The 18328-nt window shown below is 37.7% G+C and overlaps 1 protein-coding gene across 4 annotated transcripts in view; it reads right to left on the bottom strand.

The window, feature by feature from the left end:
* The window catches only part of ITGA8 (integrin subunit alpha 8), a 167951-nt gene that overhangs the window by 23487 nt on the left and 126136 nt on the right, over positions 1–18328 (bottom strand). For 3 of the 4 annotated variants that reach the window (XR_013993892.1, XM_081057808.1, XM_081057809.1), the window contains 3 exons: positions 14760–14865; positions 12347–12505; positions 1305–1433 (listed from right to left, as the gene is read on the bottom strand). Coding sequence is in view for 2 of the 4 variants with exons in the window: in XM_081057808.1 (XP_080913934.1) it covers positions 1305–1433; positions 12347–12505; positions 14760–14865 (394 nt within the window). In the remaining 2 variants the exon portion in view is untranslated. The remainder of the gene's footprint in view (positions 1–1304; positions 1434–12346; positions 12506–14759; positions 14866–18328) is intronic. The other variant, XR_013993893.1, reaches the window with a different exon arrangement.

Here is an 18328-nt window from a genome sequence, read left to right as displayed (position 1 = left end):
TGGACACTGGTTCTACAGAGTAGCAAGCTTTCCCATTGCTACTGCATATTAGAATTCTATAGATGTCAATAATTTTCTTTTTTAAAAATATTTAAAAATTTTAATGAGGTATAAATAATAGATTCAGATGTATAACATAATTATTTGATATTTGTATATATTGCAAAATGATCACCACAGTAAGTCTAGTTAACATCTGTTACCATACATAATTGCATATTTTATTTTCTTGTGATGAGAACTTTCAAGATTTACTTGCTTAGCAACTTTTAAATATACAGTATGGTGTTATTAACTATAGTCACCGTGCTGTACATTACATCTCCAAGACTTAAATTATTGTTTTCTGTTCTATTATTCCTCCTGGAAGCTTCTTAAAAATAATGATATGCATAATTTTATAAATTTAGTCTAAACTCAATAGCATATTGACTCCCTGTGCTTACGTTTTTAAAAATGTTACAGTATCATCGAATCACAGTCTGCCAACTTCCATAGATTTTGCCATGTAATTTCAGGTACTTCTATTATAACAAACGCTCCTCTCTTGACTTAAATTTAACTCATTAAGTCAGACTTGCTTGTTGTACTTTTCTATCCGTTTCCATGTTTGAAACTTTTTATATTGTCAATATGAAATAAATAAATGTCAGAGCATGTTCAAGACATATTTTTTTAAAAACCTATTTTAACCCTTTTACGTGGATAGTTCAGTGACATTAACATTCAAATTACAACAAGAGAAAGAACTGGATTGACAATGCTGACTCAGGCATGCGGGCCCCAGTTTTGCAAAGAGCTGACTAAGCTCAGGCTGGATCTATCACAGACTCCAGTGCTAAGGCTCTGCGGGAGTTTTGGCCAGGAAACCGGAAAATGGCCTTCCTATCTCTTGCGGACAAGCCCAGGACGCTGACAGGTGTAAGAGTCCAAAAACCCACGCATGGCACGGGCAGCCCTTCTTCAGCCTCACTTCAAACTCTCATCAGTGCAGTGTCTGGGGACAGGCTCGAATCTTTACATTCTTGAAATACATTAACAGTCACATTTTATGTTTTTATCATTACTTCTCCAGTGTGGCCTCCGCGGCAGGTTGAGAGGGTGGAAACGTTACATTGCAAATACTCATTAGTCCCCATAGAAAAATCACTTTCATTGCTCACAATATGTACCGCCAGAAAAATGTCAGGCATCTCTGAGCATTGGAGGAGAGTGAACAACAATACTTGAAGTTAAAACCATCTGCATGTGGGAGTTCTGTGCAATCTGATCGTTTCCTCGGTTCTGTACACGCGATGACTCACCAGGATTTTTGCGGGGTTCTGTCTGTGGGGCTCCAGCACAGAAACATCTCTTTTCCTGACAAGATGAGGGATGGTTGAGTTTCGCAGAAAGGCGCTCAGCTCGGGGGTGTTCTCTGGGGCGTTAGCTGGCTGTAAACGGAAGGAAGAGATATCACATACACATGAACACTTGTTACCTTTTCATTAGCCTTGAGCTCTAGGCAATTTTTTTCTCAACGCAGTATGATTCACGTGAAAATTCAGACATGTTCTGACTTACCAGCAGCATGTTCCACAGCAAAAGGAACCATACCGAAAAGGAACAACCTTTCCATTCGCCAAGTAGAGGCATTCATGAGGCTTGGGGAATGCACCTGGAAAGCTTATCTTGTGAGGATGAGATTTTAAGCAGACGTGATTTCTCCAGAAGGATAGGAAACGTGGAGTGACTTTCCAGCCTGAGTCATTGTTCTCTTATTACTTTCCTCTCATTATGTATTGGCGTAGGTTACACGGAGGAAATTTCTGTGTGAGGAATGGATCCCGAGGCGGCAGCAACATGAGGCGCTGACGGGGGGGACACAGCCTGACTTGAGCAAGAACCAGACTTCAGCATGTCTGAGCCCCACACTCCTGTATTTCTAAGAAGTGCTGCCTCAGGAGAGAACCACATGCTAATGAAAACGACTTTTCCAAACCGTGCCCCACGAACACTGTGCCGTAATGGAGCTTTTTTTCAGGCCTGAGTTGGTTTTGCTAATATTCTAGAATTTAGGATTTTATCTCAGGCTCCAGGCTGGGTCCATCTGATGATTGAATACATATTTTGAGAATTCTAATAAATCACACATAACATCCCGTGAACAGTCTTTGGTTTAGACTAACTGAATACAGAAGCCTAATTTTCTGCTCTTCCCGCCCCGTCTCCCAGAAGCACATCTTTTTCATACAGTTGTTCCTTGTCGTCGCAGGAGTTATAATTGTATGCTCATCTCTGTGGGATGAAAACAAGACAGTCCCACTTTGCAGATGCAGGATGAACCACAAAAGATGAAATGACAGGGTTCAGGATATCCTAGGAACCTAAAAACACCTACTGGGCAAACAGAGAGTCCAGAGTTGCCGGTCTGTCATGCACAGCCGTGTAGGCACTGCCATCAGTCTGCTTTCCAGCCTCATTTCTCACAAGAGCCCCCTGCAGCCTGATCCCTGGCATGTAGAACTGTTCCCCAGTGCTCCCTGCTGCTCACCTGCCCTAGGTAGACCTCAGCCCCTATTTGATGTGCCCTCTGATGGCTGTTCCCCATCAGCACCGATTAAGGTATACCTAAGAGCCTGCTGACTGGTCTAAGTTGCTCAGAGAGAAAAATGGAAAATGAGAAGCAGGAAGTCACACAGGAGAGCCCAGGAAATGCCAGAAAACAGGGAGAAGAAGGAGATGCAGTGAGGAAACAGAAGATGGAAGACAGCAGACATGGGAGTATGAATCAATGGAAGCCTAAGGACATGAAAGTTGCAAAAAGATGGGAGTAACTAAGAATGCCAGATCCTGCAGAGAAGTAAAGAAGCGTTAGGACTAAATGTATTCATTTAATTGTCACTTGAGAAATTATGGACATCTGATCCAGCAATTCCACTTCTTTAGGTATTTATCTGAAGAAAATGAAAATGCTAATTTGAAAAGATATCTGTATCCCCATGTGCACTGCAGTATTTATAATTGCCAAGACATGAAGCAACCTAAGTGTTCATGGATGGATGAATAAAGAAAACGTGGTATCTATCTATCTATCTATCTATCTATCTATCTATCTATCTATCTATCTATCATCTATCTACCTACCTCTGATGGAATATTACTTAGCCATAAAAAGGAAATTTTGCTGTTTGTGACATAGATGACCTTGAGGGCATTATGTTAATGAACTAAGTCAGACAAAGAAAGACAAATAGTGTATGATCTCCCTTATATATGGAATGTAAAATCAAACAAACAAATAAACAAACAAACAAACAAAAATGGAGCTCATTAGATACAAGGAAGAGATAGATGGTTGCCAGATTGGTGGCAGGCAGGTGAAATGAGTGGAGGGGGTCAAAAGGCACAAACTTCCAGTTATAAATAAGTCCTGGGATATAGTTAACAATACTGTGTTGTATATTTGAACATTACTAAGAGAGTAGATCTTAAAAGTTCTCCTCACAAGAAAAGAAATTATAACTGTGTAGTGATGGAAGTTAACTAGACTTATTGTGGTGATCATTTGCAGTATGTGCATATACCGAATTATGTTGTGCACCTGAAACTAATATAATGTTATATATCAATTATATCTCAATTTAAAAAAAAAAAAAGGAAAAAAAACCAAAGAATTTATGGATGACCTTTCTTGAACAGGGAATTAGTATGGGTGAAAATTGAACTACAGAAGCTAAAGAGTGAATGGGTTTGAACAAATGGATAATCTTTTTGAAAAAGTATGAAATTAAATCTTTTTCTTATTCTCCTATTGAAGCAATTCCCAGTGGCTCAGAGATGAGATGCAGCCTTGTTTCTCCAATAAGAAAGCACCAAAACAAAAAATGGATGTTCTTAGCAGTGATTTATAATGGAGACAAAAGATAATACTATAAAACTTTATGGGTTTATATAGGTTACTGGTTAAATAAATTATGACATTAATACAAAGACTACTGGATGATTTTTAAAACGGTGATGTAGAGCTACATAGTAATTTAGAAAGATACACAATCTTAGTAAGGGAAAAAGGCAGGTTACAAAGCAGCTTATATAATAAGATTGTGTATTTTAATAGAAAATGAGTGTATACTTATATATCTATAAATAGAAAAAGAATCTGGAAGAATAGTTGTTTAAGTATTATCAGTGGTAGAGATTTGATTATATTAAGCAGACTGCTAATTTATTTTTAAGTATGATAATGATATTATCAATTTTTAAAGAGTATACTTAATTGTTGGCAATATAGTGAAATGGAAAATTAAATTAATGCAAAAATAAATGGGAAATGTAATAGTGAATGAGTGGTGACATTATCAGAAATTAAAAATTTTTTCTTTATGTTTTTCCACATTGCCTGATATATTCTTATGATGGACATTTAGTATTGTTTAATATGAAAACAACAACAACAACAATCACAACAAAAAACAACCCCATTTTACAATTACAATAAGAATAAAAGAGAAATAAGAAATTAGGGACAGGAAGTACAGCTTGGCTAAAAATGGAAGGAAAAAGGGGCTCGTTCTGGAAGAGGATGCAGAGCTAAGTTATATGCTTACTGTTTGTTTTGAAGATGGAGGAAATTTAAGTAAGTTTATAGGATTTGAGGAAGGAACTAGTAGAGAGGAAGAGGTTGGGGATGCAGGAAACGGGATACTTAATGTAGCAAAGTTAAATCTGGAACTAGATTTTGGAGAACACTCCTTCCTCTGAAAGTGATGGAAAGGAGCTGGAGATGAGGAAGAGACAATAAGAAGGAGTGTGTGTGTGTGTGTGTGTGTGTGTGTGTGTGTGTGTGTGTTGGGGGTAGGACAATTGGGGATGCAAAATGGGCCATTTGAAGATTCTCTTGCTTTAAGGTCACCTGCTAACAGTAACGCTAGAGAGGCTGGATAGGAGATACAAGTAATGAAGGTGTGGAGAAGCCAGCGAAGACAGTGGGAAGGAGAGACCATCAGAATGGCAGGGCGGATTCCTCCAGATGCTGGCCGCCCAGTGAGCACTTCCCATCATCAGCCTAAAGGGTAGAGAAGCCAAAATACTGGGCCGTGCATGATGGAGATTTTCAGGGCAGGGACTTGGAAGGATGGAGAAGGAAGGCTGAGTAAGGGAGCTTGTAAAAGAATGTTTCAACCAACTCATCGTGGATTCCAGGCTTGGCAGGAAAGAAAGTATGGCCAAGGGCAGTCTTGAGAGTGTTTTCATATCAAGGAGGAAAAGTTCTCGTGGAGTTAAGTGAGAAAACTATAAAAATTGGAGATTGATTTGAAGGCTTGGCTCTTGACTATTTCAGAGGTGGTGTCCTTCCAAGTGATATTCAAAGAACTGGGATGATAAAGCATGAAAGTGAAGAGTCAGCCCCACGCATGCCGACTGGAGAGAAGCGAATATTCCAGACAATGGTAGGGCCCGGCTCAGTGAGAACGAGGGAAAGCCAGGCGTTGCTCAAGGAGAGTCTGATAGGAAAGCCTTAACAGCATCAGGTTAGAATCTGAGCTTAGATAGAAAATTGTGAAAATCTCTAAGATCCCCTTATACTTTCTATCATAAAATCTCTCTCTCTCTCTCTCTCTCTCTCTCTCTCTCTCTCTCTCTCTCTCTCTTTGATCAAACTACAGAGAAGAGGTACTGGAAGGAACTAGGGAATGTTTCTTTATTCCCAAGTTACAGCCTATTATTATTATTATTTTATTACTACTACTACTATTAGTAGTAATAGTAGTAGTAGTAGTAGTAGTAATAGTAGTAGTAAAATAACAGAAGAAAACTCTTCAACTTCCTGTGCGATGCAGCTTGTGTATAGATCAAGAACCTCCTATACTGGTGGCCCCTGGTGTATCATCATTCACAAATATTTACAAGTGGTCTTTCAGTAAAACATAGGACTTACTTCCAGCTACAGAATGACTACATCACACAGCTGAGGTTGATAAAAGATGTTTCTTTTTTCAGTAATATTGTTTTGCAGATAGAGCAATGCTACCCTTAAACGGTATAGTCAGAAAGTCTTCAAATGGCTTGCAAACCAGTTTTCTCAAACGGTATTCCAGAAATTATTTCAAAACACAAAACAAAACCTCCAAACACACACACACACACACACACACACACACACACACACACACGGAAAAAGTACTCTAAAAAATGTAAACAACACTTAAAGCCTATTTTCCAGATGAACTTTTGGAGCCTGTTTCACAATTGATCGTGAACCCATAGGTCATGTTTTTCCTTAATCTGAAATCCTCAGAGGTGAGGGAAGCTGGCTTCTCAGCACCCATGTTAGGCAGACACTCAAATTCAGAGTAACATTTGCCAAGTGCTATGAGAAGCTGGTAGTAAACACTCAAGTATCTTCTTCAGAACAAATATGAGAATTGCTCCTTTCTGCAATAAGGAAACAATTGTTAGTAAATATGGTTCTTTCCCCAGCTGTTACTCAGATTTTGACCCCAGCAGGAGTTTTCTATTTTCATAACTCTTCACCAAACTCTTCACTCTGGTATAGGTTTAAATTTATGGGCTAAAGGGATACTGTGTAGCTGGAATGTGCAGTACAGTTGGAAATGCAGCTTTTGAAGGAGAGAGTTGGATGAAATAAAATTAAGGGCTCTGTGAACCCAAACAAATGCAACACATACTATCTTTTTTGTTGTTTGTAATTTGTCTTTGGATTTCAGGTATTCCTAGTATTCAAGAGATGGTGGACTTCTCTCATGTAACTCTTCGCCTATAATTAAATTGAAGTAGAGACAAGCCCAGGGGGTCAGTCTACCATGTAATTTTCTTTAAGACATAAACCTTAAGGATTTGTTGGGAGCGAAACCTACTTTTTTTTTTTTAACATCCTGAAAAGTTCATGCAAAGCATAACTAAAAGAATTAATTCATTCCATTGGTAATTTTGCAGCTTTTCTTAGTTGTTGGACATGTGTTTTACATTTTAAAATATACATGAGAACCTGAAGACCATCTTACAGAGAAGATAAGGTAAAGACAAATTGGCCCCGAGGAGTATATTCTTGTTGGTAGCCAAACAATTGGATCTGTAGGCACTGTTAAAAAGTAAAGGGTGAATGAAATTCTTCTTTGGGGGGGGGGCGGAGAGAGAAAGAGAGAGAGAGAGAGAGAGAGAGAGAGAGAGAGAGAGGAAAAGGAGAGAAGGAGAGAAGGAGAAAAGAGTGAGTATCCCTGCATTCTGAATTAATAAGAAGCAGTAAATAAGTGGAGGCAGTTATGAAAAAAGAAAATTCTCTTAAGGATGAGACAAAACTATGCAAATTTGCCAAGCCAAGCCACTGTCTGTGGGATCACTGATGTAACAAATAAAAAAACTATTTGCAAGGCTATAATCTTGATGAACGGTTTCTGTGTTTCTGCTTTCCATGTTTGTACTATTTGATTGTAATTTGGACTTCCTGAGGGAATGGTCTTGTTCAAGAGACGATTTCTTAGTCGGGACCTCCTGCTTTCCAGGCTCCAAAGACAGTTCCTTATACAACACTGGCTTTCTCTCTTGTGTCGGTTGTCCCAGTGTAGTTTCTGTCGGAGCATTTCTACCTCGGGATTCTTCCTTGAACTTGGGCCCAGAGTGTTGTATTGTGATCTTAACACAAATTGAATTTGAGTATTTCGTTTGTTTCCCTCTCCTGAGAACAGTCTTACATTCTATAGCCCTTTCTCCGCATCTCACATTTGGCTGTTCATTACAAAATTTTGCCAACTAAAAAAATCCTTTATTTTTTATGCACTTCAGATACTTAATAGTGTTTAGTTTTTCAACATCATCTTATCTAGAAATCATATAGCCTGTTTGAAGGGCTCTCCAAACCTCAGGATAGACTCCACCAAAATAAGAAAATTGGTATTTTGAAACCATTATTTTACTGCCTTTAGAATAGTTGAGAAATACTTAACTCTAAAATTTTGTTCCAAGAAGGATCTGGAATGAATTAGATTTAATGGATTGGTCTGAATGCTGCAGACAGTTGAATGTTTCAAAATGTTGTAGACGGTAGAATGCGGAGAAGTTGCCTCATGAAAGTCCTCTACCTCTTGACACAGACCATGAAGCAGGGACGCAGGACCTTCCTGGCCATCTGCTTATGCCGCGAAGTTTACAGAAGACAGAGAAATGACCTTGATGAAGTGACACCATCACGGGAGGAACAAACAACCAAAGATAGCAACTTTCTCCCTGACAGGCACAAGGGAAAGCAGTAGTGAGTGTGCCCAAGGCACGGCCACACCTTCACACCCGCTTGAGCTGGCTACCACGAGGGCCTAGGCAGGCCCCTCCACTTTTCCTGAAGCCCATCATCCGCTCATGATGCCACTGACCCTCACACTTGTATGTTCGAACAGTGTTGACAACGCAGGCTAAGCGAATCCCCATGACACCTGTTGTGAGGCAAGTAGTTAAATAAAAGAACTCACCGACTTCTCGTGGCATGTGAGTGTGTCCTTGCTGACGGCCCCCAACCCTAATTCAGTTGTTGGTACTCTGTATTTGGGCACCAAGTGAGGTGGATATGGGTGAGATCTCCTGGGCACCGTCTTCTTGAACAGCCACAGGGTACAGAATGACCATGGTAGTGAGTGGCTTTCATAGGCAGCCAGTGTGTGCTTCTCAAAACTTGCTGGTATAACCAAATCGTACCAGTTATTATTGTGAAAACTGAATCCTGTTCAGGCCTTTTCGGACTTTGAGGCTTATGTGAGGAGAGTCACAGTTGGCATATATATTCAATTAATAGACGGGTTGTATTTCAGAAGGTTTTAGGCTAAATGTTTGGCACTCAGCATATATTTATGTTTCGAAATGAGGTTATAAATGGTGGTCCAGTTCTCAAGCCAGCTCACACACACACAAAATCTATTTTATCCACAGTATGTCTTTGATGCAGAAAACTATATATTTGTAATAAAAAAGTAAAGCCAGGACAGTTGCTATATGAGTAATTTTAAAAGTAGAGAAAAACATCGTGTTAAGTACATTGTGTTAAACGCTGATACATTTAATTAGAAGGAAATGTTGTGGGAATGCTGCAGAGGCTACTGGGGAGTTATAAAGGTTTTCGAGTTGGTGGCACTGATTCCTTGGATTGAGTAGCCTAGAAAATGTTTCTGAGGAAATCTGACGGTTTCTTCTTCACAAGCAAATCTGCTTAGAAACTTGTGAGCACTGGAAAGAGACAGTGAAGAAAGAAGCTGCTTTCAGTGGTAAGTGGGCAAAAATATAAATACAGGAGGGAGAAAGTGACTAAAAAAGTGCATGTGAAGAAGAGAGAAAGGGATTTTGCTGAAAGGAAATCAACTGCGTGGTGGAAGAGGAAAGCATGGTGGAAAACTCCGAAAATCTTCCAGAGGAAGCATCAGAAAGTTGGGGTGGTAGTTCTCCCTCTGAGAGGTCCACAGTCGGGATATTTTGGTGGCTAGTCCAGTGGGGACTGGAGCATGCTCAGAAAGGATTTGTTGAAAATTGACCGCTCACAGAGACAGATGTTTTAAGAGGTACTCCCCATTTATAAAGAAATTCAGACAGAAAAAGTCGAGAACCATATGATTTCATTGATATATGGTATATAAAACTGAACACAACAAAGGAACAAGACAAACAAATGAAGAAACAAAAACTCATAGACATAGACAATAGTTTAATGGTTACCAGAGGGTGGGGGGAAGGGGGGTGGTACAGGAGGATAAAGGGGATCAAATATATGGTGATGGAAAGAGAACTGACTCCTTCCATTGGTGAACACACAATGTGATATATAGATGATGTATTAAAGAATTGTACACCTGAAACCTATGTAACTTTACTAACGATTGTCACCCCAATAAATTTTAATAAAAAAAAGAGAGAGACATTTGATAACCAAATAGTAAGGAATTTTACCATAGTCCACTCCTCAGTGGGTAAGATTTAACACTGGAATTTAATTCTTGACTATGCAAATATATTTCTGCTTCCCTGATCCTTTTACTAAACCTACTCTCTCTCTACTACTTAAAGAAACATGTTAAAAAAATAACTATAGATAGTTAAAAATAAAACCATCTATAGTTGAATTAAAAAACAAACAAATGGCAATTAGCTTTGATGTAAAAATCTGAAATTGATATTAAATTTAAAAATTTCCCAGGCCTATTCTTTTGAAGATAACAAGATATAATAAATAATTTGTCCCTGACTAATTTCCAATTTGTATTTAAGACAGAAAATAGACTTTGGCTTTGTTTGAGTTATCTAGGAAGAAATAAATTGCTAAGTAAATTACTAATGACTTCACCGAGAAATTATTTAATATCTTGAAAGGAAAATAATCTTTAAGTACTCTCAATTGTTTATAGTTACTGATATAAACTGACTATAAATTTTTAAAATGTATTTATTGGTAAAAGCTCTTTTAGACTCTCTGAGTCATGCTTATTGAATACAGGTAACAATACTTTGAGAACCTGAAAGTAATAACATTTCAAGTGTCCCACGTATTCAGAATTTCAAGAATTCATGAATTAGTTATAATTAGTTATTTTATGGAGCTGTTACTTCATATTGTAATCAAATCTTACATTGATTTTCCACAGATTGAGAATTTTATAGAAGGACCATAATTAAGTTGCTTTTTAAAAATTACTAACCTCTGACAGATTTTTTAATCAAAGTCTACACTTAAAGAATAACTGGGTAGCAGGGAATGCAGGTGCTTACTATTTACTACCACTCAGTTTGCATGAATCTGTCAACATTTAAGGCAAGTTATCTATTTGTTCTGTGCCAGTCACTGTAAATGATTCTTAAATTGCAACAGAGAAAAAAAAAACAACCAACGTGGTGCACATTAAACAAGTTACATAATATATACAAACATATATAAATAGTGTCAGATATAAACTAAACATTACACTCAAAGAGCGTTAGAGACCTTCTGCATAATCACGTGCTCCAAGCATCTATGACGGAAATAGAGTGTATGTTAACTGCAGAACAGGATATGTTTTAATGACTTCAGTGTTACACAGTAACATTTGAAGATGTTATTTTATAATAAGCTACTGTCTATGAAGATGATTTTGTGAAAATCATCTCAATGCAAAGCAAAGAGAGAGGAAATGGAAAAAAAATTCCAGGGAGGGAGTATTTTAAATAATTTCGTGGAATACAAGTGGTCTTCTTTATTATTTCCCCATAAAGAAGGAAGCTGGTTGCCCCGTAAATCTTTTAATACTGAACCCCCTTTTAGTCTTCCTCTCTCTGAACAGAAGGCATGTTGAGCTGAAAAAAGAAAGCCTTTCATAACGGGCAATGTCCCAGTGTCTCTGGTTGAAAGTAGAGGGAGACCTGTATCCCGGACTGTTGAGTGAGTGTTTCATAAAGTTGCCCTCTATATCATTTCTCATGGAGACACTATGTCCCTGCAGCCACTACGGGATGTTCATTCTTAAATGAAGTTCTCTTGTGAGGACATCTGATTAACAAGGTTTTTTTTTTTTTCCTTCATTCAAATGTGACATTTTCCAGGGCTTATGCTAATTAATTTCTTTCCTTTCTAGAAGGAGCCTAAAGCCAAATTTGGACCTTAATCTGGATGGGATCAGCTCTCTGGATGCTTCAGCTCCTCGTTAGCTGAAGTGTGACCAAACCAGCCTCGTGGCTATCAGGTGGGTGTGTGCCAAGAGACAGCCCCTTGGGGCCCCACCACGGACCCTGTATCCCAGAGTCCCAGGTGATTTGGAGACACTTGAGAGTTTGACAGGCAGTGCTCTTGGCTTTTCTACAAGCGTCACTAAAGAATGGGGTCCTGAAAATTCCAGTCTGGGGGTTCTCAGGGCACTGAGATGGCCTTTGGCAAATTATCGCATTTCATCACTCGCTATTGGCAACAGCTGGAAAAGCTGTTTTGGCAAAGATCCGCATGACTTTTGGCAATATACCAAAAAGACTTTAAAAATAGCATTTTGTACAAATTCTGCAAAACATGACATGTCAATGATTTTAGTTTGGTTGTGCTGCTAGTCAAACCATATATAACAAGTACATATTGAAATAGGCTAAATAAATAACAAGTCACCATGAGCAATAACACTAAGAGAAATTTAAGTTTTCTAGGAATGATATTTTAAGTTAGGTCTGGCATTTTAACTACAAAAGTGAAAGAAAAGGTCTGGACAATTATCATGGAAATAACTTATAATTACTTTGTTTTCTTTTACAAGCCACTGTTTTTTTGTGTGTGTGTTTTATGTTTTTGTTTTTCGTTTTTACCTTACCATAAAAAAAATAAACAAAGCTGCTGGTTATACCAGGCTCCTACCTTTATATCCTGTGGGTTGATGTCAGGATTGGTTTGACATTGTAGAGGTCCCAGAGTTTGAATATGAAAAATATAAAGGAGAAATTCATCCCGGGCAGAGAATGGCCAGCCCACCTCCAAAAGTGTGTCATTGATGGCACTTGGTCCAATATTGTGCAGCTACGAGCAAGGGACACAACATGTCACAGTACAACTCAGGCAGCAGGAGGAGATCAAATTCTACATACTCTGTACCTATTTATAAAGCCTGTAATTTTAGTTTTAAGTCATCTGGACTATGACTGTGGAACTTAGGAAATAGAATTTCTGTAAGCAAGAAGGAGCTCCGAAAGCAAGATGTGTGGTGCTCAGGGAGGACGCTTCAATCTGTGAGGCTCGAAGAGCAGATTTCCTCCCCAAAGACCACATGAACCGTGTCTGATCAATGTGATGCTTACCTTAAATTTATATTAATTTACTCACAGTGCTAGAAATGCAATTTGAATTATATGCTTTCAAGACCTAGTTATTCTTTCTTTACATTGAAATCGCCTCTTTCCTGACTACTGATTTGTCAATTACAACCATATGTGATGCACTCTCTTTCACCCTCTGGAAAAATGGCTATCCATCAAACGCCAAAGACCCAGGCTCACCACAGTTCACTTCAAGTGTGCATTTCAAAGCTGAGCTCCTTCTGTTTTAATCAGCAAGTCACAGGGAAAGACTGCCTCTCATAAAGAGATGAACATTTTTAAACACGTGAATCCTGTACTTGCAGGACACAAAACAGCTTGCAAAACACACTAAGGATATTTAAATTATCGTGGTTGTAAAAACATTCAAAGTTAGCAGGGACCTTTTGTCTTTTTTCCTCACAGTTCTGACAATTATCATGGTCCATAAAACAATTTATAATTAGTTTTCCTTATTAGGTGGCCCATTTACTTCACATGATCAAAGCAACATGGCATCTACTGATGACAGTATATTTTTGAGACATGAGATTAGCATGTAAAAAGCATTCGATGATTGCTTTTGGCTCTATTGATTATTACCCTAAAATTTTTTGATCCATTTAACTAAGATCAGAAACAGGGTAGCCCTGAGAATGATTGCATTTGAATATGGTTTCAAACTTGAATGTTTAGGCATTCTTAAGTAGAAACTGGTGCACACGAGGTTTAATAAATTATTTGACAGCCTTTTTTTTCCAGTGAAGTTCTTAATCCAAGTGGCCTTGGGGACTGTGTTATCCTTTTACTATCAAGAGAGCTTAAGGCAAAGCTTTGATCCTGCTTTGGACAGGGCTTCTGACTGAAGCACAGGTTGGGGGGATGACAGAGGTTTTCATGATGACACTGCACAGGACTTGGTACTTCTTCCCTATATATGTAAACAGTTCATCAGTTTTGAGATGGCTTTATTGTTAACTGTAGAGAATGCAGTTTAAGATGAAAGTCATAGCCAGAATTATTAGGTTAGTGGTATGAGTTACATAGGAAATGGACAGAGGACATCAATCAAGAAGGAATCCCAAATGGAAAATGGCTTGGAACATCGTTTTTATCAAAATTCCATTCCTGGTCTCTTGAAAATGAACAGGAAGAATAACTATTCTCCACCGAGAGCACTGACTTTATTTTAAAAAAAATAATAAAAAAAAAGAACGACTACTAAACTAACCCTTTACTGTATCTTGGTTTCTAACTGTACAAGATTTAAATGTTTCATATGATGTATCAACAAAACTCTTCCCTAGTCATGATTTAACATTTGAAGGGGTAAAAGATCATCAGGGTTTTTTTCATGAGACACTGGTTTGCTGCTGGAAAATAGTGTACTAAGTCTATGGGCTATTTCAAATCTCACGAATAGGCATGAATCAGTTATTCATGTCCAATTTGGGTTATTTGAATGAACAGTAAAATTATTCTTAGCTATCTACCATCTACCCATCATATATATTCCATATGCATTTTTTTGTGCAATAGTGAATAATCCATAAAATTTTCTGTCTGGTCCCTTCTGGTTGGTGACTTCTAGTTTACAAGGTGGGTGGATTTTAAGGATATATGAAGTTGTAGGAAGAAGTGAAATAACGTCTAGGGAGGTAGTCACTTGCATGATTAGACCATCCAAGGATTAAAAAGAGAGGAAGTAAAGAACATTTAAAAAAGAACAACAGTAATAAGATAAAATGTTTCTCGCTACATAATGGCTCTCACCACTAAAAAGTAAGGGACTATATAGTGGTTACTTATCAGGACACCCCACCACCACCCATTGCAATGTGATAGCACAACAGCAAGAATCCAGGCAGTACATAAAGTTCAGATTTTATATTGGTGTCTTTTAAAATGCTATCAAGAACTCATTAGTAAAGAGCATAAGAATAAGCCCCAGACACAGTTTCAACAGAAACAACATCTACCTCATAAATATGTTCCACCAATGGTCCAACTCCCTCCTCTTTGCGGGGCTCCTCTTCCGGTTCCCAGTCAGGAATGGGCAGAACAATCTGCGGAGGGTGGGAGACTCTGAAACATGGAATCATATATTAACTGTGGATGAGGGCACATGTAAAGAATGCTTCGCTAGAGTGCAGGAAAAAGTGGCTCTCAATTTATTTGAATAGATATTGCCTATAAGGAAGAGTACTGAAAGTACTGTTCAGTAAAATAACTAAAGGAATAGTGAAGGGTCTGAAACCCACCGTCTGGCTCAGAGAGGGACTGTTTTACAGCATCTCATCTCTTGGGCACTAGGGGGCAGAGCAGAGAGCGTTCCTGAGTTGAGATGGATAATTGAACATATACATATATAAACACAGAGGGTGCCAAAAAAATGTATACACATTTTAAGAAAGGAAAAAAACTATTAAAATTACGCTGATGGTAACCACTTTGAGTACCTCTTGTAATTGCAGAAGTCACGTGTGACTTACATTCACCTTTTGTTATCGGTGTATGTTGAGTATTACAATTTTAATAGCACCTTCTGTATATACATTTATCTATAGATCCTGTGTGTGTGTGTGTGTGTGTGTGTGTGTGTGTGTGTGTACAGTGTATATAATTCCTGCTTTAAGCCATATTAAGAAATAGGAATTTCTTTGTGAGTAAAAATCTAGAATTCTGTGTGGTGTGTTAAATGTCCAGTTGTGAAGAAATATAGTTTCCAGTTAAATACTTCATAGTAGAAAAATGACCACTTGTATATTCTTTCTTAGATTTGTTTGGCTTCCCGTTAATTCAGCCATACTGTTCACAAGGGCAGGCCTAGAACCAAAACAAAATAAAGCCTGTTTGTGTTCTAGAGTTGTCTTATAGATAACTCAAGGGTGACAGAAAGACTTCAATGGTGTAATCATGTAAGTAGGAGTTTAATTTGACGTATAGGTATGTTTGCCTGCAACTTACAACTAGAGAGTAAGCATTGGATGAATGAAATACAGTACATAGCATTATTCCATATTAAAAGCTGACTACAAACCAAATCATTATTTTCACACAATATTAAAAAGGATAATTCTCAAAAAAAAACCCACAATGGTTTCTAGAAATTTTTAGCTAAAAGATAGCATTAAAAGAATCCCTAGACTTTCAGCTAAAAGTAACTTCAACAAAAACACCTCTTTTGGCAATCAGGTATCTTAAATGATCTTTTCAGGATATCCAGTAATTAACACAGTCTATAGCAACTTCAAACGTTATCTTTTTTTCCCTCCCTGTGGTAATCTCTTTCTATAGGAGAAAAAAAAACTTGATTGGGTTAAATTCTGACCCAAGGACAAATAATTTAATGTTTGGGTGTCTCTATTTCCCCAGCTGGAAAATTATGATAAATGTTTTGGGTTGTATACCACAAATAATTGGAAAGCATCTCAAATGCTTTTGGTCAAAGTCAATTTGGCTGCATGTCTTCTAAGGGTGAGTAGAAGAAGTACATTTTAAAAACTGAAAACTCATAATGTTACTAAATTGTAAAGTCCTTTACATTCATCCTCAATCTGTAACTATTGAATAAAAAGTGCAGGGCACAACATTCTCTACCCTTAGAGTGATTTATTGTGATGCACCCCTTTCCTACTGATTAGATTAAATCATGTTTAGATCAAACATAGAGGACTTGGTGAGGAGAAGAGTCCGGAACATGGCAGGTCATTTTCACTAGAGGAAAGCCCAGAGAGCTTGGGCTTCCCTTCCCATGGGGTCTTGATGACCTCACCACCCAAAGCTTTATTTTTCTCTTAGCTTCTTAGCTAAGAGAGTTGATTCCATGCCTACCTCCATGGTGAGGCTCTAGAAAAAACTTTCGTTTTTGTTGTTGTTGTTCTGATGGTCATAAATCCTGTAGAACTAGTCATAAATCCTCTAGCACCATAGAATCATAAATTTAGAACTTGGGCTGGTACTGTGGAGACATTGTGCTCAAAATCCTTCATTTTATAAATGAAAGGAAAACTGACGTCCAGAGAAGTAGGGGATTATTTACACGTGAAGACTATCGCTCTGCTTTACTCAGTACCATCCTCTCTATTTCTAATATACAGAGTATCACAGGGGCCACAAAGCTGCAGTGATTTTAGTAAACACAATTTGAAATCTCCTGGCCCACTTCTGCAACAAAATCAAGTAAAAATCTATAAAGAAAGTTGTCACAGGGCATTGCAAAATCATTCAAAAAGTATGACTCACAAAATTTACTTATCTACCCTCTGAAGATGTTGTCAATTCTGGGGAAACCATGGCAAAGGATGGCTCTTTAAAGATCCCAATTATGTAAGTGAAGCATTGTTCACTGTTTTCAGTTATTGTTTTTAGAAAGAAAGAAGGGAAAAAGAAAGAATATTATTAACTAATTAACCTAGGATGATCACAGCCAGTTCAATGCTCTAACAACCTTTACCGAATAGCCCTTATATTCTAAAATGGAGGATAGAGCATTATTTCACGACGACTCTTGAGTAATGAGAAGATTGGAGGTACTCATTGCTAACACTGGACATTAGGAACGGCTTTGATGGAAAGCAGTGAATTAGGTTATTGATAAGTTAAAGTCTATCTGCTCTTAGGAAGTTGAAATCTAATGACGTGGTAGTAAGGTGTGAACCCGATGTTCACAACCCTGTTCTCAAGCCTTATTAGTCCAAAATGGCAGACTTCCATTTATTGTATGGACCAATGTTGGCTCCACCTGCTGTAGACAGAATCTATTCGTAAAATGGTTAGTCACAATTGTAGGCTTTCTTAATACAAACTCATTCAATCCTGATTATTTTATAAAAGATAAAATTATTACTTGACATCTCGATACATGTGGTGCTGCTTCTTATGGCCAAGTTTGCTTCCTACAGACCTACGCTAAATGAATCCTTTGTACCAACAAGTGACATGTCAATCTGCTTAAAGACAGTGTTGACATTACCTGGCTTGGAAACAAATGAAACCATTGTCAATATTTTTTTACCATTCAAAGAAATAAATCCATTTGAGTTGATTTTTAAAATTATAAAAATAATGGTAAATTTGAAAAAAAAACGAAACAATACTGTTAGAGATAGTGCATGATACCATATATTGGAATAAACATCATTGACTATCAACTTAAAATAGACTGCTATAAACATAGGTTGTTATATCTGAATCTCATGGTAACCACAAACCAAAAACCTATAATGGATACACACAGAAAAAAGAAAGGAATTCAAACATATCACCAAAGAAAGTCATTAACGCACAAGGGAAGAGAGCAAGAGAAGAAGAAAGGAACATATAAGAACAACAAAAACAACCAGATGATAACTAATAAAGTGACAATAAGTACATACCTATCAACAATTACTTTAAATGTAAATGTATTAAATGATCCAATCTAAAGACATAGGGTGGCTGAATTGATAAAGAAACATGACCTGTGCTTATGCTGCCTACAAAAGACTCGCTTTGGATCAAAAGACTGAAAGTGAAGAGATAAAAAAAGATATTTTATGCAAATGGG

This window comes from Rhinolophus hipposideros (assembly GCF_964194185.1).
Source record: "Rhinolophus hipposideros genome assembly, chromosome: 1".
NCBI classification, from domain to species: Eukaryota; Metazoa; Chordata; class Mammalia; order Chiroptera; family Rhinolophidae; genus Rhinolophus; species Rhinolophus hipposideros.
Note: the sequence above shows the minus strand (reverse complement) of the source record. Positions and strands in the feature narration are given on the sequence as shown.